The following is a 24,381-nucleotide window of genomic DNA, read 5'->3' on the forward strand; positions in this document are numbered from 1 at the left end:
GAAGAAAAATATAAGTAAGATCACCTCACAGTACAGAAATAAAGGAATCAAAGCCGGAGGAGGGGAATGAAATCTCTAAGAAGCTGCACAGAAGGTTCAAACATGGCATGCACTGGAAAGTTGTCTGTATGTTTAGTTGTGAACCAGGGAATAAAACAGGGCTTTAAAAAGCATTTTGCATTTATCCTGATCCACATCTCCCCATCTTTGATGGCCACCCCAGCCTCCCGGTACTGGGAACTCACATGTTCACAGCAGCAAGATCAGCAGTTGTTCTGTCACACTAGTGAGACCCACAAAGCCAAGAGATGCTGCTGTGCTACAGGTGATAGGTCTACATTACTTTCTTGGGACAGACTTCCTTCCATTTATAGCCTGCCCATAACAGCATGTCCAAGACCACCACACTTCAGAATATTTTGGTTTCCATCTCTTGCATCCTCTGCAAAACAGAGCTGTATCTAACATTACAATGGGGATATTCAGGAGCCACAGCGACCTACTGCAGATGTCAGAAAAGAAAAGAGCAGCTCATCTCAGAAAAGAAAAGACATACCAGGGATGGAAAGAGAAAAAGGACAGATGGGGTGGCCAAAGGGGGTGCCAAATGCCAGATCTACTCTCTGCTCTGATCCCTGGAGGCTGAGCCTACTGAAGCATCTTGGAATTAATTCTACAGATTGGAAGTAATTGGCACAGTTACTGGAAACTGTTGTAATGGAATAGAAGGGTGTTGTTGTGCATACACTTAACCAGAGGAACCTACAAAAGGTGAAAGAAAAGTCTTGCTTCTTTAACTATACGATTAGAGTTTCCAAGCGTTCTTCATCATGATGATAAAGTAGATGTCTGTGTCTATTGAAGCACTGACTCCGGCATAGTAGTTCATGAATTCTTCTGTTGTGACCTGAGACAGAGAAATTAAAAATAGGAAAATGAACCTTTGCTTTTATTTAATGGTGTAAGTCAAAACCACACATTGAGAAGAACCTTTAATGAAACTGAACAAATGCTATTTCATACTGTAGCTAACAAAAAGGAATCCAACAGAAGGAATTAAGACACTTATAATTTCCTGAATTTCACTTTGCTAGAAACAAGAGCTCTTGTCCTCCACACTCGGATGGAGATGAAACATGAAGTTTAACTAACCTTACCAGGAACTGAAGTTAAAATCACTGCTGCCTAAGAAGACAAGTTTTTAACATACTTTTTTCCAGGGATGCTATAAACTGGTTCTTTCCATGATTATTAATAAAGTGGGTGAGATTTCTGATGCAATTCAGAGACAACTTGGAACTTTATATCCCCCCCTAGAGAGAAAAAATCATTGCTATAAACAAGTCTCCCTTAATGAAGCAGATATTCTTTCAAATACCTAAGAGTTTTGAATAGCTTTCATGGGTATTTTGAGGTTCAAAAATGGCCATTAAAAAAAATCAAATTAACCAAGAGAAAAACTGTGAAGGTCTCTTGTGATGCCTTAACTCTTGAACTGTGTAGGTAATTTTTTAAATAAACAAAGAAAAATTTGAAAAAATACAAAACAATATTAAAAAGACATTTAGCTATTAGAGTGTCCAAGAGAGGGCTGGGAAGATGGTGAAAGGTCTAGAGGAGAAGCTGTGTGATTCTGTGATTCTGTGTCTTGGTCTATTCAACCTGGAGGAGGCTGAGGGGAGACCTCACTGCAATTACAACTCCCTCATGAGGGGAAGAGGTGCAGGCTCTGACCTCTGCTCCGTGGTGACAGTGACAGGAACTGAGGGAACGGCCTGAAGTTCTGTCAGGGGAGATTTAGACTGGATATCAGAAAAAAGTTCTTCCCCAGAGGGTGGTTGGGCACTGGAATGGGATCTCCAGGGCAGTGGTCACAGCACCAGCCTGACAGAGGTCAATAAGTGTTTGAACAATGCTCTCAGGCTTATGGTGTGATTTCTGGGTGTGCTGTGCAGGACCAGGAGTTGGACCTGATGATCCTGATGGGTTTGTTCTAACTCAGCATATTCTGTGATTCCATTATATCTGCTCTGATTGCATTGTGTGTTTGAGAACTTAGAAAAACATGGCAATAGGGAGAAGGAACCATTTCAGTCTATCCTACCATCACAAGATGATTACAAACCTCACTAAAACTACCTATTTCAGAGGCATCCAGGAAGACCCCGGTGAAGAGGGCCTTTCTAGCAAATGCTCAACCTTGAGGCATTTCTGCTAAAAACATTTTAGGTATTCAGTATCATTAGTGTTTTCTGATTCAGGAAAGCCACAATCTGTTCTCAGAAAAAAAAGCAATCAGGTGAGCTAACATAAGGATTGCTGACCAAGTGGTAGATGCTCAGAGTAACCAGGCACTGAACTCATCAAGAATCAGTTTGGGAACTCATATAATGTGTTCATTCATGTATGACCTCAGCACAAAAATCAGGAACATTTTGCTTGAAATTTGTTAGATATCACCACTGCTGTGGAGGTGGAAGGGGATAGTTGGCTCTGAACTGGTATCTCTGAGGATGACACTGCAGCAGAAGGTATGAAATTCAGCTCTACTAAGTGCAAAGTCATGCCTAAAGCATATATTGCATCAGGGGAAATATAGGTTGGATATTAGGAAGAAGTTTTTCACAGAAAGGGTGATAAAATATTGGAATGGCCTGCCTGGGGAGGTGGTGGAGTCACCATCCCTGGATGTGTTCAAAAAAAGACTGGATGTGGCACTTGGTGCTATGGTTTAGTTAGGTATTTAGGGCATGGGTTGGACTTGATGATCTTGAAGATCTCTTCCAACCTAGTCATTCTGTAATTCTGTGGTCCTGTAAAGTAGATAAAACCCATCATCTCTCTACAACAGAGAGCCTGAGTGGTGGAAACAAAGCAAGTGAAGGATTCAGACGGAGCATTGGACAGGTAGGAGTCACCAGTGCAATGCTGCCCTGAAAACCCAGGTGCAGCCTGGAGAGTGGGAAGTGTTAAAGACATTCCACAAAACAATGATAAAAAACTTAGAGCCTAGTTTGTTATTATTAACTGCTCAGATTGAGAATAGCACCAAGTGAACCATGGAGATACAAGATTGTTCTGAGCTGGTCAACAGATGTAAGTTCAGACCAAAGAAGTTTGCAGACACGTAACAAGGGGAAAAAGAGCATGCTTGGCTCAGAGATGGTTGAAGAGCAGTTTAAGAAGTCCATCACAAGGTGGACTTGTGGTTTTGCCCACAGGTTTTGCCCACAGGTTTTGCACCTGAGCCAGAGAGTTGAGCCAGAGTGGAGGAAGGGCTCCCACCTCTGTCCCAGCTCATGGCTCCTCAGGGTACACGCTTATGCCAGTAGCCCCAGCCCTATTCTCCCTCCAACTCTCTGTAGATAAATCTGTCTCTATTATGGACTGATTTGCAAGTCAAGTGTCTCAGTAATTACACTGGAGAAGAACTAACTGTAAAATATTTGACAAAGCAGGGAGTCTGCTTTTGAACTGGATCCTAGTATTTATTCTCCTAAAAAGTGAAAAATCCCCCAATTTATATGGATCATGAAATTCAGCAATTTTGTGGGGTAGTCTGAACATGTACTTAGTGTAATCTATGAAATTCAATTATTAAGGCTACAAGCCTTAATGCAATCTCACAACTACCCTTGTACCTCCTGCAGAGCCCCTTTGCCTCAGAATGTGCAAGCTAGCTGTATCAGGAGTGCTATGCACAGGCTATGCATCTACCTTTATCTCCATATAAATGTGATGCAAATGGATGTTTGGTACTGCAATTACTCCCTCACTTAATAACCTAAGTCAAATTCTGAGTCAGATAGTGATTTCATGGCTTGTAATCAGGTGCTTCACTTACCTTCCCATCTTTTTCATAGGGTGAATCAAAACTATCCAGAAAGGCTCTAAAAACTTGATCTTCTGTCCAGTCTCCACTTAGGTACTTGGAATGATGTTTTGCATTATACATCCTGCGTAAATCTTCAATTGTTATGACACCATCTCCAGTCTTGTCTAACTTCTGAAATGTCTGCATGACAATCTCTTTTCTTGCAGTGGACATGGGAGGCTGTAAAGAAATATTAACAGAATAATTTTATTTTTGCCAACTACTTGCCCAGTTCCAAATTCAAGTACTTGTTGTTGCTGGCAGCAAAACCTTCAAGGTAGATGGGACATTATACTGGTGATAGTCTACACTGTCCGGGAGCTAGAAAGCGCAGTATATCCTCAAAGTAGCAATATGATTAGGACTATTCAGTGTCTACCCATACAATAGCAAATGGACAATAAGAGAGGAAATACTACCTAGAACACTTTTCTGATCTGGCCATTTTAAATATTTCCAACAAGAAATTACTAATTACCTGAAGTACTAGTATTTTCTATCTTAATTGTTTAGGCTTCAGCAGAGCAGAGATACTTCAGACAAAATCAATCACTGTGGTGGATTGGAGAATGTATCCCCTGAATAAGTTCATGTTATAAAGAGATGTATCATAAAATGGCCAACAAAGAAGTGAGATTGATGGGCTGAACCGCATAGGTACCCAGACTGCAGCACAGGAATTTCAGTATCTAAATCAAGGCCACAATTAATTGAAAAAAAATCACAACTATTTATTTGCAAATATTCTATTCTACTTTGTTCTTTTCTGTTCTGTTATATTTTAATCCATTTAATGCAGTAACAGCATAAATTCCCAGACTTACTCTCACTGTAGTAAGAAATTCATCAAAATCAATTGTTCCACTGCCGTCTTTATCAAATATACGGAAAATATCCTGTGCTTCTTCCTTATTGATCATCACAGCATAATGACGTAGTCCTTTCAGAAACTCATTGAAATCAAGGGTTCTGTTATTGTCACCATCAATAAGTCTAAATGCTCTGTGGAAAACATGAAATTTGAGGAAAATGCATAGGAAAACATGGAGAATGCTGCAGTGGTTTAGTACAGTACTGGAGTAGAGAGTCACCTTACTGAGATAACATTTCCTCCTTGTTCTGTATTCTGAGGGGAAAAAAAGATATAAAAAACCCCAACCAACAAACCCCCTACATTTATTGGCAGTAGAGATGACTTGTTTAGATAGGGTGCATGAATATTACACATCTGAAATTAAATGAGGGAAAGGCTGCCATAGTACTCCTGTTGATTATAGCCCTCTGCCCCCTGCAAGTTGCACATTTAGATGAAGTTCCAAATTTAAATGAAGATCCAGTTGATCACTATCTGGATCCAATCTGTCAAAAGGTGATCAGGTCAGTCCTGTGTCCCAAAACACATGAGCCCCTCTGTGGGTTGTGACATTTGCATTGAAATGAGAAAACTCAAGAAAACTTGAAAACTCAAGTTTTGGTCCCTGTTTAGGGTGTGAGCCTCTTGTAGCTAAAACTATTAGGCTGAATAATGGGTTTAACATCTTGCATACTCACTTGCCAAGTCCTTTGATGCCTGCAGATCCCCTTGCTAAACACTGCAGGCGAAGTCTTTCTAGAGGGTTAGTGATTTTGGCCAGGCTTTTTTTCGCATTGATTGCCATCTCTTGGTCATGCCTTGCTGTGCCCATCTGGAAGAACAAAACATTGGTGTGGTGTGGATTCAAATTCAGACACAGCACTGAAACCTGCCTTAGTATACAAAGCATCCCATATTCCTTACTTGCAAAATGCTGGTAGCAACTTTCATGAGGACCCATTTTCACCCTCTATTTCCTTTTCCTTATATCCTTCTGTCAGAAAGGGAAATTGCCAATATAGGCCACCGACCATGAAAGGAGGGCTCAGCCAACCACCCTGTGATTAATCCAGATGCAGACAGGAAACTGTGTGTAAGAAATTTCTGCCTACAGTGTGAGAACACTAAGACAACTGATGGGTGCGCTCAGGAGTGTGTGATTCCCTCTGTGTCCACAGCATCTTTGCCAAGCCTCTTCCACCTGGCCAGGTTTACACCTATCATGTGAACTCAGGAATATAAAACTTACCCCGGCTGAGGGCCTTTGCCTTTGATTCACTTTTGTTCCACTTGTAATGAACAAAGTTCCTAATACTCCCGGGCAGGGTCTTCCTAGTTCCCATGGCAACACTGAAACAACTACTAACTCTAGCTGAGTACCAATATTGAAATGTTAATTAGCTAATTGCTCTGTTGTTTTTCTCTAAACTACCTGGACATAACCGGCCTCCCACCCCCTCCATGCTGCCATTCTGGGACTAAAATGCAAATTTAAAAAAACCCTTGAGATCATGGGAATGTTTTTAGGGGATAAAGACACACCTAAATAAAGAACTAAATATGGTAGAGGGGGCTAGACAAATGCCCTAGCTGAGGAAGAGGGAAACACATCCCCCTGATCGTCTTTTGCCTGCCACTATCACCTCAAAAAGACTAGATTAGAATAGGCTGTGGGAAGCAGAGATGGAAAGATTTAACTTTTGGAGGCTGCCACAAGGGAGGGAGAGGGGACAGCTGTTGTTCTGGACTTCAGTGACAGACTCTGCACGCCTCCTTCCCTTTCGGCCACCTGGGAAAGCTGCAACAGCGGGGGCGAGCTCTGTGTTGGGCTCCCTGCCCAGCTGATCTTTTTAATAAAGAGCTGAACATCAATAAAGGCCTTAGTCCTGCTCATTTCACACTGAGGTCCTGATTCTGCAGAGCAGAGATTATACCCATTGCATATCTGAGCAAGAACAGTCACCTACACGATACCTACTGCTTTTTAAACACAACTGCAGAACAAATTAATACCTTAAAATTTCACAGTATTTAGCACCCCAGAATTTGACATGCTGACTACAAAGGCCTTCCAGCTACCCTCAGAGGAAAACAGTGGAATAAAAATATGGAAAACCAGCTTGTGACTCTGCAGTGCTGCAATAGCACCACCAAGAGTAGCATGCCCAGGCTGGCAGAGACCCACTGCCTCTCCTACAGGGATTATTTGTGCCTAGTGCTAAGAAAAGCGGCACTGCCCATGCCCATACTGATATCTTAGGGCCACAATAACTCCTGGGCACATGCTCAGTGCAAAGACTGCTGTTCCATAGCCTGGCTGATGGATCTGCAGCAGACCATGAAGACTCCCAAAATATTTTCCAGCCTTTCAAGCATCATGGGATAAGGGCACACAAGAACCACAGACGTTACAGCAGAGCTCTAGACTCAGAGGGTGACTGGTGCTCTGCTGAGGCCGTGCTGGGATGAGGAGATGAAGCTGAGGAGCCCTGTGAGGCACTGTCAGTGCACGTGACACTTCCAATCCCTTTGTCATTCCATGTGAAAAAGTGTGAATCGAAATGATAAGACAAAACTTCTAAGAAACATGGAATTAAACTATTTCATCTTAACTGTTCATCCACTCCTGTTTACAGAGCATTGGCTATGGCTGCTGGTAATGCCAAATATGCTGAATTTTCTAACCACTTCAGATTACTCTAGCTGGGCTTGGAAAAACAGAAAAATAAAATGGTTTTGTACTCCCCAAATGGTTTCAGTACTAGCTTAATGTAGAAGTCTAGAGAAGTAAAATATAGAGCATTTTGGCCTTTGCTTCAGACAGAGCAAGCAAAATTCTTCTGGGAACTCATTAACCAGTGACCAGGAAGCTCTCACAGCTGTGTGAGATCAGCAGCCAAAAATGTTTTTTACAAACAATGACCTGTCCTTAAGGGGAAATGTTTAGCTGGAAAGACTTTAAAATACAGCAAGGTCACATAAATACAGTGCAAAGTATATTTACATTATGTAACAATGTACTATTGCTTATATATAATATATAGCAACAATACATCTATATACAGAATACATGATGCGAGTGTATCATTGTGCAGTGTGATTCTTTCTACACTATGTTATGTCTTTATGGAGTTCTAGAAATACTGAGACCAGCCAGGACATAATTAATCTCTACTGCACACTGCAAAAATCTACACAAACACACATGGCATGAAAAGAGTGTGACATCTCCTTGCCTCAGGTTCAGTGGAGTAATTTGCTGAATAGTGCAATTTGCATCAAATAATCATTGCAGTAATACTCATGAATTGAGGCTATGGAGGGATAATCTGATTTGTTATCTGTTATGATCTCTTGAACCTCAATAAAGGCCACTGAAATTAGCCAATCCTCTGTAATTTCTGCAGTAAGAATAAAGTTTGCTTCTCCATCTATAAGCATTTCTGCCTCAGAATTCACCATCTCTAGGCTAGGTTGTTCCAGCATTGAATAATTTTTCTTCTAATAGATGCTGTTTCTAGTCAGAATTTCCACCATATTAGATGCTGTTTTACTCTGTTTTACAAGATTAAAGAGCTACCTATTAAAAATATGTCCAGGCGTAAGTACTTGAAGGTCCTATTTAAACTCACTTTGACTTAGTAATTAGGCATAGCTAAGGACTCCTGGTACAAAATGAATTTCCAGATGTCAGATAATTCTGCTATTGCTCTTGAACTTTTCAATTTTTTTCCCAGTGTTCTTTCTGAAGAGGGTCAGAGCACTCCAATAATCTCACTAATACCATAGGTAAAGATATTTCCACTTCTTTTTCCCCCAGGTATCATGGTTAAAAACACCAATAATAAATATTTCTGCTCTTTGCAAATCTGCATTCTCTATAACGTTCACTAACTAAATCACCAACAACATGCTTCTATACAAAACTCAGCAATTAAAGTCTGTTTGTAAAGTAATTGAGTTTTCACATCACACTAAAGCCTCTTAATCAGGGCCTGACTTCCTGTGCCACATAGCAGTAAGCATTCAAGAACCCTTTTTATACATCCAGAAAATACAGAAAACCAGTTAAGTATAAAACCTGCTACATGCAAGCCTGGTCCATAGTGACACTTTTATCAATTTCCTATTTCTGTTGGCTGCAGACTTAAGTTAGAGGTAAATCCTTCCTAGGCTATATTGTAAGAAAAGTGATTCCAAATCAGTGCAAGGAGGGAGGAATCACAGTAATTCACATGTTCTTTCCTCCCCTTTCATTTTGCTCTTGCTCCTTTTTTGATAACGTGAAGTCATTAAAGATGCAGTCAGGGTTTGTTGAATATAACCGTTCTCTGCATAGTGTACAAATGCATAACATCTTAATACCATTAACAAAACAAGAACAGGTCATGAAAGTAATTCCAAATGGTTTTAATTTGTGTATCTCATCGAAGACAATCATATGTCTCCCTCAGTGAAATTAACCAGCAGTGTTTATTTTAATTTTGAATGCTAGAGAGTTTTGTTTTGTTTTGTTTAACAGCCTAGGCTATGAACAATTACCCCATGCTTCAGGATTGTTTGTATCTATAGGTGATGTTGTGTTGTGCAAGTCAAACAGAAATGATTGCATTTATTCCTAACAAATACAAAACCTTAAATTTTGGGTTGGATTTTTCCAGAAGAATCTTAGGCTGTTCAGCAGCCAGGTCCATTTACATTCTTCCATGCCTTGCACACATTTGGTTTGCTTCTTATAATTTAATTGAAATATTGAAAGCACAAAAAAATGCAGGAAACAACCATCTAAACACCTCCTTAAAAATTTGGCTTCTCACTGACCGCTCCACAGCAGGCCCCTCTCTCTCCATCGTGACCAGCATCATCTAGCTTTAACCTTCTGACAGGTGGACAATACTGCGATTGCTCTTTTGCATATCTATCTATATATATATATATATGCAATATACGTATACATACATATATAAATATTTATATTTATAAATCTAAATAAAAAATCATATTTTTAAAAATTAGATTTAGAAAATCAGATTTAAAAATTAGATTTAATTGAAATTAATTAAACTACTCTTGACTGATCAGAGAAACTTACTGAGAGGTAGCAAACAGGAAAAAAAAACCCTTTACCTCTAATACTCCTTTGAACTTTGGGTTTTCACTCCGGCCTGGAAAGTGCTTGGGAGGCTTGGATAATGTCGTGCTTCCAGGCTCAGGCAGCAAATTCAGATGGTAATGTGCCACGGCCTCACTGCAAAGTTTACTTACCCATTTCGCTTTACCAATTTATAACCCAGCTGCCTTGGCCCCCCCTTTTTTGGGAGGCCTGGTGTTTACCAGCTGGTCTCCAAGGTGACACTGTATGCTGTGCCTGGCACAACCTGCAATTACGCTGCTTCCCTGGACAATTGCTTTGATGTTTCGATAGCCTTATATTTTATTTCTCTTAAAAATAATGTATTTTCTTCTCATCTTTGCCCACATGGGCCGGAGAAGTGGGAGGGATGAGTGGGAGACACCTTGTGCTGCCTCTTGCTGAGCGATAAGACTGAGGGGAAGTGTCTCTGGGAAAGTGCTGCATTGCACGGTTGTGTTTTTAAAACATGTTTCTCTGCTTTCATAGTTGATAGGGCTGAAAAAACTCTCTGGTCCAATTGTTTACTGAAAACATAGCAGAAGCATGTAAGTAAAAGACTGTCAGTTGTGGTTCACAAAGAAAAAACCCCTCACCAGCGTATATTTTTTCCTGATGATTAATTGCCACTTTGAAGACCTGCTGGTGGTTAGAACCTCTGGGGAGATGCTGAGCTTGTGTTCATTTGCAGCAAGAAGAAAGCTGAAAAGGTTAAACACCTATATGATGAGGAAAAATTGCTCTCTGCCTAGACACAGCTATTAGCAACTTGGCCTGTAGAAGGTCACAAACATTGTCAGTAAGATAATGTAGATAGGGAATTACCTTTGGTAGGGAATCAGGATGTTGATAGATTCCTTAGGGGTAGGAAATAACCTATGTGTGTTCCCTGGCCCTCTGGGGCAACAGCAAGGTGAACATGTAAGATCAAGGCCAATGGCAAAGGCAGCAGGTAGAAGTCAGTGTGAGAGCATGTGGGAAATGAAGGGAGAGCCCTGTTCTGGCCATGGATGAAACACTGAGCAAGAATGAAAATTGCATAGTTTCCTGGCAAAAGCAGAAAATTATTTTAGGCAATTGCTAGACTAATACCACTTGCATCCTGGTAGGCTGCTTATCTCTCATCGACAGGTACTTCCTGATACTAAACCAAAGTTTGTGCAACACTTACAATATTCTTTTATATCTCTCATGTGCCAGCTGATTGCACATTAATGCACAAGCAGGGAGCAAGGCTTATTTAATAATTTACTGATTCAGAAATACTGCCTTTGTGAAAATGCAACATCCTTCCATCCACTATCTTTGTTTTGTGAATTGATCTCTAGAGACCTCCTGGGAATGCAGAAGAGATAAAGGGCTATGAACATTATCTGGGCTGCTGCCTGTTTACGCACTCTGCAAAGAAAAAAAAAGGCACTGAGGACTAGAAAAATGGTTTTTACTGAACAAGTAAAATTCCCTGGAATTCAGCCTTCCACCTGAATAAAGAAATTCTTCAAGTGCAGAATTTGCATTGACTTTCAGAGGGTTGCAGCAGATTGAAACAACAGGGATGGGCTCTTGAAAGCAAAAAAATAATTTAATATCTGGATACTCAGCTGCATTCTGCTGCATTTTCTCCCCTCTGCCCAGGCACTCACACAGACACACATGGATGTTTACTCTACACTCCTCTGGAAACTGGACTATACCATTTATGAGATGGTTAATGAGTTACCAATTTGAAAAAATATTAACAGGACTTCAGGTGTCTCAGATTACATCAGGGGGTGATGAAATTTATTTGGTTGAACCTGCTCTGTTACTGTGCACAGAGATGTAAGCAGAGTTAAGTGAATTCAGAATTTATCAAAAAGGATACAGAGATTTCATTAGAACTCTGAAATTTTTCCTCGTCATTTTCTAACTAGCACTGAATACATGCATACCTACTTGATTGCTGTTTTTTTCTGAACAGCCTGGACTCTCTGCTCAGTTTGTAGTTCAGCACTGAACTGAATTAACTAAGAAAAGTATACTATGAGGCCTAACATGATCTATAAACTCATGACAGAGTCAATTTAAGTCAATTGAAGTTTCTAAAAATTCAGATTTTGTGTTGAATTTAGGCAAGGGGGAAGGTATAAGAAATGCCTTAAAAACTTTATAAGAAGTATCTCCAAAAAAAAGTGGCCCTGGTTGTTTTGTAGTTTAGTTTACAAGTTCTAGCTCTCTTTCTTAATCTGCCACCTTTGACCATTGTTGTGGAGAAGCTCTTCAGCTATGAGAAGAACAGATATGAGCATATCTGCTTGTCCTTGGTAGAGAAATCGTCAGGGTTATTTGTGTGGAATACAGATTTTAAAAAATAGCAAACATGAAGTCCCAGAACACTATGTAGCAAAGAAGATTAATTTTACAGGATAAGCCTTTGTGGTTTTTTTCCCTGCCATTAAAATTAAGTTTCACATACACTAAAAAAGAAAACCTTGTGGTAAGTACATTGTCAAGGGAAAAGTATTCTGATTTTAAAACAAGATGTAATCCAATTAAATTACAGAATCACAGAATGGTTTGTGTTGGAAGGGACCTTACAGATCATCTAGTTCCAAACACAACTGAACTCTGACTCTAAATAAAATTCTTTTATATCCAAAAATGCTGTCTCTCTGTGTGGTTTGTAGTTATCCATCTGAAATTAATTGTCTGCTCTCCAGAGCAGACACCAGCTGGCACATGCAGACTGTGCTCATGCTACTGAGCCAATTCCTAAGAGAGTGGTCACCACCAACCTGCCTGCTGGGTGCTGGCCCCAGACCTGCTTTGTAACAGAGCCCCAGCCCAGTCCCCATGTAGGTCTGACCCCACACCAGTGACCCTCATCTCGTTCCTCTGCGCTGAGGAGCATTTCCAGCCCAAAGGAACTGCCAGCAGTGCCTGTATGATGGATTGCTCTGCCTGGCTACACAACTACAGCATACCTAACCTTTACTTTACTTGCCTTTTTCCCTTGCTCTTGGGAAACACAAACAGATTTTGTTTTTCTAATGCTATGTCAGCTGCTAAATGCACTTGACAAGTGCTTTTTTAAGATTTGAGACCAGGAACATTCCAGAAAAAGTGGCAGCTATCTTTAAAATTTTTATTTTCTTGAAAATCTACCCCAAATCTGTTTTCGGTTGGAGAATGGAAAATGAAAACACTAGATATTTCAGTTTTTAAGAAGTTAATCAACTAACATTTACTAGAAATTGATTATTTTTATCCTGTGCCTTGAAATAATGGCAATTTAAGTTCTTGAATATTTTAGGACAAATAGAAAAAACAATGCTGTGAGTATTAGGGGCTTTTTTATTCTACTCCATTTCTCAAAAATATTGGCAATTTTCTGTCAACCACAGTGAAACAATGTCATGGAGGTCTGACATGCATGAGAAACTTCTGTGCTCAACCCTTTCTCTTTTGTCCACAGAAGAAAACAGTTAAATTGGCCCAGCATTTATTAGGATCAAATACCTTTTGATGCTGAAAAGCTGTCTTTAATCATTGCAAAGTGGGGGAAGTAGCGAAGAATAGAAAAAGAACAGTCTGCAGCTTGCTTCAACAACAACCAGAACAATCTGTCCTCTCTGAAGGGGGCAAAGACGTGGGAGCCAAAACCAGAGAGGAGAAGGTTTCAGCAAGCTGTTCCTCAGAGAGGCCTCCCTAAAGATGGTCACCAAGTGCTGGAATGTCCTGGGGAAAGAAGAGTGCTTGTGAAGTCTGCTCTTGGCAAAGGCATATGTCAACAGGGGAGTCTTGATCATTTTTTACAACCCTGCCAGTCCTCTGAAATGTGTATTTTTACAGTTATCTGGGATCATGAAAGCACCATTAGGCAGGAGAAGAAAAGGTGACAGGAAATGATGTCAGTAGTCATATAGGAGAGGGCAGAGCCAGGCCAGATACTACTGCTGCAGGAGTATCTGGAGGGGACAGTGAGGAGGGAGCTGTATTGGCTTCCAGGACAGGGAACTCTACGCTTGCCAGCCTGTGGAGCCAAACTGACTGCAGCTATGACTTCAGCTTGTGTGGTATCATTTTTTAAACAACCACAAATGGGATGTATTCTTTTCTTGTTATTCACTGGAGCTTCCTCTCCGAATTATCAGGAACTGTTCTGGTTCCTGTCTCCAGAAATATACTAGTGGCATGTGAGCTGAATGCTTTTCCCAACCAGGAACAAGGGCACACTTGACATGGCAGCACAATTCAGCACACAGCATGCTGGGGATACTCATCAGCACGGCTGGTGATACACAATCACTCTAGAGGGTTTTGTGATGTCCCAGAGCCCCTTCTCTCCAAGGGCTTTGCATTTCAGAACTGACTTCTGTCACACAGAGCATGAGCTATTGCCAGGCTCCTCTGCACAGCAGGCCTGTACCAGGCTGCCACCTTGGCACAGGAGCTGCTGTCGCCTCAGTGAAGGTCTCTTTTCTTTGTCTGTGATTAAGAGACTCAGGGATGAGTCAGCAGACAGAACAGACAGTCAGGTCTCAGAACAGATTAATGCATCCTCACTCATAAATAAGGGCTGGAAGGAAAGAGGTGATGCAGTTGTAAAAGTCCCACAAGAGTGTCTCTGCCAACAGGCTTGCCAACTTTGTGATGGGAGCTTTAATGCAGATTTGCTGGGACACATGACCAAAGCCTGAGAAGTAGGAGAGGTATGGGGTGGACCTAACATTTTCCAGCACTGGAAACAGCACTGCAGGCAACCAGGTCAAGTGCCTGCATAGCACACAGATGCAAATGCACAAGGAGAATAAGAGACAAAATTCTAAGTATGGTCCTCAGAGTGACAGAATCACAGAATCATCAAGGTTGGAGGAGGCCTTCAAGATCATTAAGTCCAGCTGTCAACCCAGCACCACAATAATCATCTCTCAAACATATTCCCAAATGCCATATCCAGATGCCTCCTGAACACTTCCAGAGAAGATGACTCCACCACCTCTCTGGACAATTTATTCCAATGCCTGACCACTCTTTCAGAGAAAAATATTTTTACTACTATTTAGTATGAACCTTCCCTGGCATAACTTAACACTATTTCTTCTCATCCTTTGGTTTGAGACATGGCAGAAGAGACTGACTCCCACCTGGCTACATCATTCTTTAAGGGAATTGTAGAGAGTGATATGGTCTGCCTTGACCCTCCTTTTCTACAAGCTAAACACACCCACATCCCTCTGCTGTTCTTCATCAGATTTGTGCTCCAGACCCTTCTCAAGTTCTGTTTTCCTCCCCTGAACTCTCTCCAGCACCTCAATGTCCTTTCTGAAGTGACTGTTCCAGAACTGAAGCCAGGATTCAAGGTATGGTGCCCAACACAGGGGAACAGTCACTACCCTGATCCTGCTGGCCAGACTATTGCTGATTCAGGCCAGGATGCCATTGGCTTTCTTGGCCACCTAGACACACACTAGCAAACTCCTAATTTCTTCCCATTTGCCCTGGTAGAGAAGTCAGATTTAAAGATTTGTAATTCCAGGCTAGGTCATTAGGTTTTCTGACATGCTAATTTTCAGTCTTGGGGGAATTAAAATTGCTTAGCACCCCTTCCAGTTTCACAAGTCTCTAAAATTTAGATCTCTGGGTAAGTGTCTCTCTTAAAATAAGTGCATGCAGTCCCTACCCGAACAGTGGACGTGTGAAGGTGACTTTGGCACATTCCAGGCAAGCCCCAGGGAGTTTGGGGTCAACTTTCCCCAAAGCTTCCAAGGGAGCAAATGTCTCCCACGGGCATTCACAAAGCCCAGCAGAGGGGTGGGGGATCTGCCATCACAGCGTGGGGTACTGACATGTGCCCTCAGTTCTCACAGGGCATGCACATGGGATAAAGATGAAGAGAGTCCCCTTCTCCACTATCTCTTGCTCTGTATAGTTTTGCTTGTGGATTGTTTTTTCCAGTATCAACCTCCAATATCCAGTCTGGGCATGCTCTTCATAGATGAAGCAGACCACTGAGCCAGAAGAATCCAGCTAGAACTTGTGAACTGTGGCTTTGTCAGTGCTGACTAGGAGAAATGGCCAAATCCCCACACTGCAGTTTTGGAAATCCAATTAGAGATGTCCTTCTGTACTGTTCTGTTTCTTTCTACTACAATGACTTTAAAGGCTCCAGCGAAACAGCTCTCACTATAAAAGTATTTTTTTAAAAAGAATTCACATGAATGGGTGAATGTAAACTAGTTCCATCTGCTTACATACTCCCTGTGTATTACAAACCACTGAAATGAAAAAAAAAAAAAAATCACAGTGCTGCGGGAATTATCTGACAAGGAAGATTTTCTCATGTCTTTGACATAAACTTTTGATTCCAGTTAGGCAGCAAAGTATTAGTGGTAGGAAAGATCCTGAAATATGTGTTTGTGCACTAAAGGCTTAATTTGGAAATTAAAAATTCAAAAGAGCTATTTGCTTTACTGTTTCATTTACACCTATTGATCTCTAAGACTTCCAAAATTTGGATAATATCTTTCATCAGTGAACATTCAACTAGAGATATATGGATTGGGACTGGATGTACTACTTCTACTACTTAAAAATTGAAAGGCCTTCTCCACATGACAGCTTGCCCAATTTGCTGAGAGGGCAGGCAAGAAGTGCAGCAGAGTAATCCTGCACTGGCACTGCCATTGCTAGAAACAAGCACCATGCTTCTGCAGATCTTCAGGACAAGGGCCTGCAGGCTTGCTCTGTCTGAGCTTTTCTTGATCTGCCCATAGGTTTGTTTTACTTTCTGTGACAGCAATTTCTCTAAGTGATGAGTTGTGGCAATTATTTTAATGTTAGGGTTTTTTTGTATAGTCCAGATTAATATAGCTAGAAATAAAAATTAGTACTTCTACGCATAATAGAGATATTTATACCTAATACAACACCAGGATGGAGACACATTATGAAGCTTAGAGCAGTACAGGGCATGAAATGATGAAATCTGGACACAGGCTTGGCAGTGGAATCCTTGCAGCTCCACAGCAGTGGTCAGTGAGAGAAATATGGACTTGGAGCTGGACAAAGCTGGGTTTAGGAGTAACAAAGAGAACAAACAAAGAGGCTTTAGTGTATGTGGAGTAAACAATATACAGTAAATTCAGCTGTAAAATGTAGATGCAGACCTGTGAGGAAAAAAGGGCGTAGTGTAATTCCATCTTAGGAAACACCGACAAATTACCTCGATCAGATCTTAGAGCATCAATGTGATAATTTTTCAAGAAAGGACATCAGAAGCTGAAAATTCACAGTTTTAAGTCTGCAGGCTGAAGATTCTGACTTCATGCATTCTTTATTGCATTATTTGTCTACGTCTTCAGCATGCATGATGGACCAAGAGGGTCTCATGGCTTCATGAGGGGAAAGTCCTCCTTGTGGAACCTCTGTTCCTTCTACAACAGGGGAGTCCACCTAGCCTATCAAGGGAAGCCAATTTATACAACCTTTTCAGATTTCAGAAAGCTTTTGATACTGTCTCTCACAGGATCCGTCTGGACAAAATGTCCAGCCCACAGCTGGATAAACACATCCTGTGATGTGTGAGCAGCTGGCTCATGGGAGGGGCACAAAGACTTACAGTGACTGGGGTAACATCAAGCTAGTGACTTGTCACTAGTGGGGTTCCACAGGGCTCCATCCTCTCCATGTGTTCTTCAACATCTTTATAAATTATTTGGAAAAAGGACTGGAACGGATGCTAAGCAAGTTCACAGATGACAGAACTGGGAGGAGCCATTGACTCCCTTGAGGCCAGGGAGGCCCTGGACAAATGAGAGGACTGGGCAATCACCAGCTGCATGAAGATCAACAAGGGGAAGTGCTGGACCCTGCAGCTGGGCCAGGACAACTCTGGATGAAAATACAGGCTGGGGAACGAGATGCTGGGAAAGCAGTGCCATGGAAAGGGCCCTGGGTCTCCTGGTCAATGGCGAGTTGAACACGAGTCAGCAGTGCCCTGGCAGCCAGGAGGGCCAACCCTGTCCTGGGGGCATCAGGGACAGCATCAACAGCGGGGCAAGGGAGGGGATTGTCCTGCTCTGCTCTGCTCTGCTCTGCTCTGCTCTGCTCTGCTCTGCACTGGGGCGACCTCACCTCAAGTGCTGGGGCCAATTTTGGGTGCCACAGTGTAAGAAAGACATTGAAGTATTAGAGTGTCCAAAGGAGGGCAATGAGGATGGTGAAGGCTCTGGAGGGGAAGTTGTATGAGGAGTGGCTGAGGTCACTTGGCTGTTTCGCCTGGAGAAGGCTGAGGAGAGACCTCACTGCAATTACAACTCCTTCGTGAGGGGAAGAGGAGGGGCAGGCACTGATCCCTGCTCTGTGGTGACAGTGACAGGAACTGAGGGAACGGCCTGAAGCTCTGTCAGGAGAGGTTTAGGCTGGATATCAGGAAAAAAAGTTTTACCCAGAGGGTGGTTGGGCACTGGAACAGCACCCCAGGGCAGTGCTTACAGCACCAGCCTGACAGAGGTCAAGAAGTGTTTGGACAATTCTCTCAGGCCCATGGTGTGACTCGTGGGATGTCCTGTACAGGACCAGGAGCTGGACTTGATGATCCTGATAGGTCACTTCCAACTCATTGTGTTCTGTTCTGTGATTGTATGACTTTAAAACATAGAAGAGCAATGGAAAGGTAAGCATAATCCTAAGAAAAGGACAAAATAAGTGTATTGTAATTGTATTATTAATATGACTATTGACACTTTTAACCATATTGCAGTCTTAACTGATTTGTTATTCTTTATTTTTCTCTATCAGATTTGGATTAGAGATAACATACTCTGCAGATCTCAATTAACAATAAAATCTTGGCTTTACTTGTATGTAAGTTATTCTCTCTTTTTGCCCAAAAACAAGACCTTGAACATAACACAACAGAGGAGAGAGAAGTATGAGGGCCTCTTCAAACTCAGCTCCTAGCAGGGGGCCAAAAGGCATTCTGTAGCATTTCTCCTACTCTTTCTGAGGCAGGTGACACATTTTGCCAGATGTGAACTGCTTTAATGGGAAGTTAGACTGTTATGTTGTGTGTCATTATTTTCACACCCGCAGAGCTGAGGTCTGTCTCAGCAGTGAGATTGCTTTTCCCCTCCCTGTTACCGTTTCCCTTGAAATGGGATAGTGGTTTTCTTCTTAGCTGGGAAGTTAGGCAGGTGATATCTATCTCTCTATGGGCTGCAGGGTAATGATGTCTTTATGTAGGCCCCTTACTTGACCCTGTATAACAGATAAACAAGAATGATTTTAAATAGAGATGATAATATGTCTTGGTGATGCCCAGAAGATTTTGACATTGGTTGTTTGGATCATCCAACACAGACCCTCCTGTCCAGCCTGTGAGGGAACATGGCCCATCTGTGACTTACTCTTCCTTGCACACCAGCCAGAAAGCTTCTGTCTGATCTGTAGTTTAGCAATTGCTAGGAGCAACAAAATATATGTTAAATTCCCCAAAAGCACCCAAGGCTTTCTTTTATAAATCAGGTGCTCTTGTCTAGCAGCAGGTTGGGTGGGAGCCACCAGGAGCAGGAGAGCATTGCTCCCAGGCCATCATTCGTGGCCCCATCTTGTACAGTGCAATAGAAATCTGTGTGGCTTGTATGGGAAGGGACCAAGGAGAATTCAGCAATGGCGCAGTGGCACATTCTACAGGGACATGCTGCAGAGGGCATCAAACGGAAATGCAGAGAAGTAGGCACACTCCATACTGCAGAAATGGTAGCAGGATTCCCCAAATATTTCAAACTCCATTTGTACAATTACAACATGTTACAGATCCTGCTGTGGTTCAAGATCTTTTCCACTACTCCAGTCATAACTTTATTCCCTAGCAAAGTTCCTGGTGATTTTAGAAGTAGCATCTAACCTGTATGTTTAGGCCTGAGTCAACAGAAATGAAGTGCCTGATATCTGTATTGCTCCCTAAAATTAGTCACCCAGTCCCTAGCCCTTCTTGCTCTGTGTCTTGTTGTGCATCTCCATTACAGACACTGATGTTGATGGGGATCCTGCCATAGCACAAACCACTATCAGCTACCAGGACACAATTATTTTAGGATACTGCCACAAGTCAGCATTTAAGTGTTTGCAAACTACTTTCTCTGTCTGAAGGCTTATTGTTTTTAAAAACAAATTAGTTCATATTGTCTCAAATGGATTCATGCTAGTGAAAAATTTAGTTCAGACATGTGAACAAGAAACCAGACTACAACTACTGCCATGTTTCTGATACACCATTCCTGCATTTGAGGCCAGATAATGCTATCAAGAGTTTGCTAACATTATCTACCCAGAAATTGCATAATCTAGTATGTTTGTTATCTGCAGGGGCAAGTCACTATCTTCTGATGGATGAAACCTCACAATTTTCTGTACAAACAGTCATACCACCCAGATGCCAGCAAAGATGGCTGTTTTGATGATGCCATGAAGAAAAAAAACAAACTAAAACACCCACCCAAAACCAAAAAAAAAATCAGCTCACAAAAAGTAGCAAAACATTTCTTAGAATAGAATATTAAAAGACAAATGTTCTTCTAATTATACCATAAATATTATGTAAGCTCTAAGAGTGACACATTCAATCCACCACCAGTTGTCTCTGCCAAGGACAGAGGCTGCAGTGTTGTGCTGCAGTCCATGACATGCAGCTTCCTGGAGTGTAAGAGGCTCCTCCGAGCAGAAACTCCATTGTGGGAGTCCAGCTTTTCTGCTGACATGGCTCCCTGCCTACACTGACCTGTCACAGCCCTGTCCTGCCATCATCAAAAGGCAGCATCAAGAAAGAAGGTGGCTCTGGCTACTTTCAGCAGTGCTTTCAGCAGTGCTTTGGCACAAATGTCAAGTAAATACTCCTAACTGCACTGTCACACTAGCCCTCATTGCCTTTAAGGAACCAGACCTTGTCTAAAGAAAAACAGAGGGCTCTGGATGTTTAGAAAATTTGGAGCTCCAACCATATCTTGGAGGATTTGTCATTACATGACACAAAACTGTGCTTGTTTCTTAGTTAGGGACAAAGGGTGAAGTGGGAGGATGCAGACCCAGCAGCTTGCCCCCAGGCAGGGGGTCTTTCTGAGAGGTTTGGTGCCCAATCTCTTCTCCTACAGACATTGTCCCAAATGTGATTCAAATCACAACAAACTGTGGACTATTTGCCTCCTTTTACCCCAAAGTGGTGGGAAAGCATGTGTTATCTATTCCTTGTTTGTGGAGAAAATATTAATTTTAGCCTCTGAAAAATCCACAGGAAAAAGAAATGAGGGCTGAGTTAAAGGCAGTATATGAAAATGTCTCCCTCTTGAAAATATTTGAACTATCATGTGTGGCATTCACATTCTCTGGACAGAGAGACATAATACAGTGAGAAGAGAAAACAATCTTTATCTCTGCTCCTTTGTTTTCTCCATGTGGAATTTGGTATGGAGATTGCTTATCTGAAGTGATTGCTTGTTGGATTCTGGTGAAAGTTGTTTGGGTTCAATGACCAATTGGATCCAGCTGTGTCTCAGACTCTCAGCAGGCAGTCACGAGTTTGTTAGTTAGTTGATAGGTAAGTAAGACGTATGTATGTAGAATAGGATAGGCTCTCTTTAAATAGTATATTAATGTAATATAGTATAGTTTTAATAAAGCTGTCCTTTTGCCTTCTGATCTGGAGCCAGACATGATCATTTCTTTCCTGAGTTGGGGTTGCCTTTTTTACAATAATCATGGGAGTTGAAATGGGAGTAGCTGAGTCCCTGGCAAGGTACCATCTACTCTGATGGCCAGCACTGCACTGCTGTATATAAAAAAGGGTTTGCCAGCAGCACTGACAGGTTTGCAGAGGGCAGGTACACTGTCTTTGTCATTACTGTGTCCAGTTCCTTAAGCAGCTTGGGTTATCTGCAAAGCCTATCTCCATTCCTCACAGTTCCAGACAGTGGCTTTTTAAATAACAGGCTTCAAATAATGAAGTAAGGCTGCACAAATCATTAAGTGGAAGTTATCTTTTCCTTCCTCATGCATGTCAAATTCTTTACCATGTTATTCCTAGTCAAAGCTAATGCAGCCAGATTTTAGATAAACACATTCAGGGAGTTAAGTCCCGCAGTTTCAAGTCCAGATATATCCCTGGTGGATCTTGTACTTTGAATAAAATACAAAACATTTCTAGGTATGAAATCCATGTCAGTGTATTTTATTATCTATCATCAACATTTCAGTTTACACCTGCTACCCAAACTGAGACATGTGGAAAGAAAAGGAAGCACAAAAAGCAATACATCTCTTCCTTAGGTAGTGTAACATTTTCTCTCAAGGTTTTGGATTTTTTACTTGGTATGTCGCTGGTCATCAGGGTGAGAAATCTTCTGTAGGTTGAATGGATAAGGCATCTGTCCCCTGTCTTAATTTTTAACTCAGAAGCCAGGGAACACACTGGACCAACTCTTGGAGGGTACAAGGCTGCTTTTGCAAAGTTTACAAAGCACTTAATTCATGGAATGTCTAGCCTAGGGACTTTCTTAGAAAAGTTTCCTGGAAAGGGATAATGTGTTAAGGGCTCCTGACATGGGAATTGTGAAATGTCACAGCTCAGATCCAAACCCACTGAACTCCTTCTGCCCATGCCAAGAGTTCAGCCCTTCACTGTTGCAAGGGAGGGGAGGGAGGTCCTCTTGAACAATTCTGCTCTAGACTTACCCCATTCTTGTGGAGACTGCTCTGAAAAGGGGTTCTTCATTTGATCAGGAAGATTAAAGGATCGCTACACTGAGCTCAGGGATTTAGTGAGTCTTTTAGAATATTCAATAAGTTTCTCATTGAGCACCTGGTGTGGACAGCTAGCTACCTGTACGCATAGACAGAGATTTAAATAGATCTTAATCATCGGCACAATCTGTTGTGTAGAGTTTTTGAAGGCTGTCCATGGTTTTCTGGAAGGCAGGATTTTGCCTCATGTGAATACCAAGGTTGTTTCAAATACAGTGATACTTACCTTGACTGAGGTCTGTTGGAAAGCAGCCCACAGTTTCCTGTTGCAAGGAAAGGAGCAAGCAGTCCAGAAGAGTGTGTGGTGGTGTGGGATGGGAAGTGGCAGTGTTTGGGTGGGACAATCACACATGCAGCTGACAAAGAGGCCACTGATACAAGGTATGTGCTCCTGCTCTAAGCAGACATGCTCTGAAAGAAATTTAATCTTACAAGTATGCATTGAAGTGATAACAGGAATAAAGGATATGTTCTATTCTTCAAGGATATTTTTTTATTCTTTTCAAAAGGATTAATTGAGTTAGCTAACTTCATTAACTTCTAAACTATTAAAATTTAAAGAATTCCCAATTTATTGATTTGACATGCAAGTAGCAATTAAAATATACAAAAGCAATAAAACCCGAGTCTTGCTTTTTTTCCATTACAGATAGAAGTTCAGCACTTACCAGAGTTTTATCAATCAACTGGCATACCACTATTATGCACAAAGACCTCAGTTCCTTGAAGGAGAAGTTTTTTGCATCTTTCTAGTATCACTTTCTGTCACCAGAAAGTCAGGAACACAGCAAATTAGAAAATGTTGCCAAAGAAAGAAAAATCAAATCCAACAGAAACTTGACTCTGCATAGGTTAAGAGTTGCTATGGTGCTCTTCCTGATTTTGTGGCAGAAGCCAAGGTGGAGGATAGCAGAGAGTGTTGGAGTTCCTGATTTTAAAGTAACATAGATGAGAAAAGTATCTTGAGTGTAAGCATCCAAGGAAACAACTTTTGAATCTAATACTATACTGTTGGAACCCAAGAATAATTTTGCAGACTGCGATATTTTATTGCTCTCTGCAAGTGCTAGAAGATTTCCGACCAAAAAACAAAAGCTCAGATCTCTTCATTGTGACATTGGGCCAGCTATTGTCAGTCTTGTTCCTGAGTATACTTCTCTGGAGGAATACTGGTTTAGTATTTATCAGCATATCTACTCCAAAGTAAATGAAGTGTCATCTTGCCCTGTGGTGGATAAACTCAAATTGCCACACTGAACATTACAGCTTGGATCCATTTGAAGGATCAACCAGCTATGGGCTCCAATGGATAGAATCTATAACTTATCTAATGACTGGTTTAATATCTTTTCTTTGTTCAAATATACTAATGAGCTCAGTCAAGCCCATTAACAGTTCTCAGAGAAATAACCACCTAAGACATGGTTTGCTACTGCTGCTGACAAAGGCCTTCATTTCAATGAGAGAAGAATCAAGCTTGTTAATTCTTATAGCTCATTAGTAATTATGGCTCCTGGCAATTCCTAGAGCTCATTAGTGTTATTGTTCCCAGTAAATTGTGATTGAATATCTAATTATATTTCAACAGCCTTTCAACAGGAAAGAAGTTCATCCCATTTTCTGGAAGTGTTTTAAAGGTTTTTATTTATTTCTAGCTCTAAATTAATTCCACATCATTCAGAACCAACAAAAGGGGTACACTCACCATAACTCATGCTGTCATCCCCTCTAGCAGAGGGCTTCCAC

General features: G+C 41.4%; 1 protein-coding gene across 1 annotated transcript; it reads right to left on the reverse strand.

The window, feature by feature from the left end:
* Positions 1-733: 733 nt before the first annotated feature.
* Positions 734-24,365, reverse strand: CAPSL (calcyphosine like). Its single transcript, XM_068175645.1, has 6 exons — positions 24,341-24,365; positions 22,862-23,046; positions 5,426-5,559; positions 4,699-4,876; positions 3,845-4,054; positions 734-907 (listed from the first exon to the last, which is right to left on the reverse strand). Exons 1-6 carry the CDS (start codon positions 24,348-24,350, stop codon positions 806-808), a joined length of 819 nt encoding a protein of 272 aa, XP_068031746.1. The 5' UTR covers positions 24,351-24,365; the 3' UTR covers positions 734-805.
* Positions 24,366-24,381: the final 16 nt, after the last annotated feature.

This window comes from Anomalospiza imberbis, chromosome Z (assembly GCF_031753505.1).
Source record: "Anomalospiza imberbis isolate Cuckoo-Finch-1a 21T00152 chromosome Z, ASM3175350v1, whole genome shotgun sequence".
NCBI lineage: Eukaryota > Metazoa > Chordata > Aves > Passeriformes > Viduidae > Anomalospiza > Anomalospiza imberbis.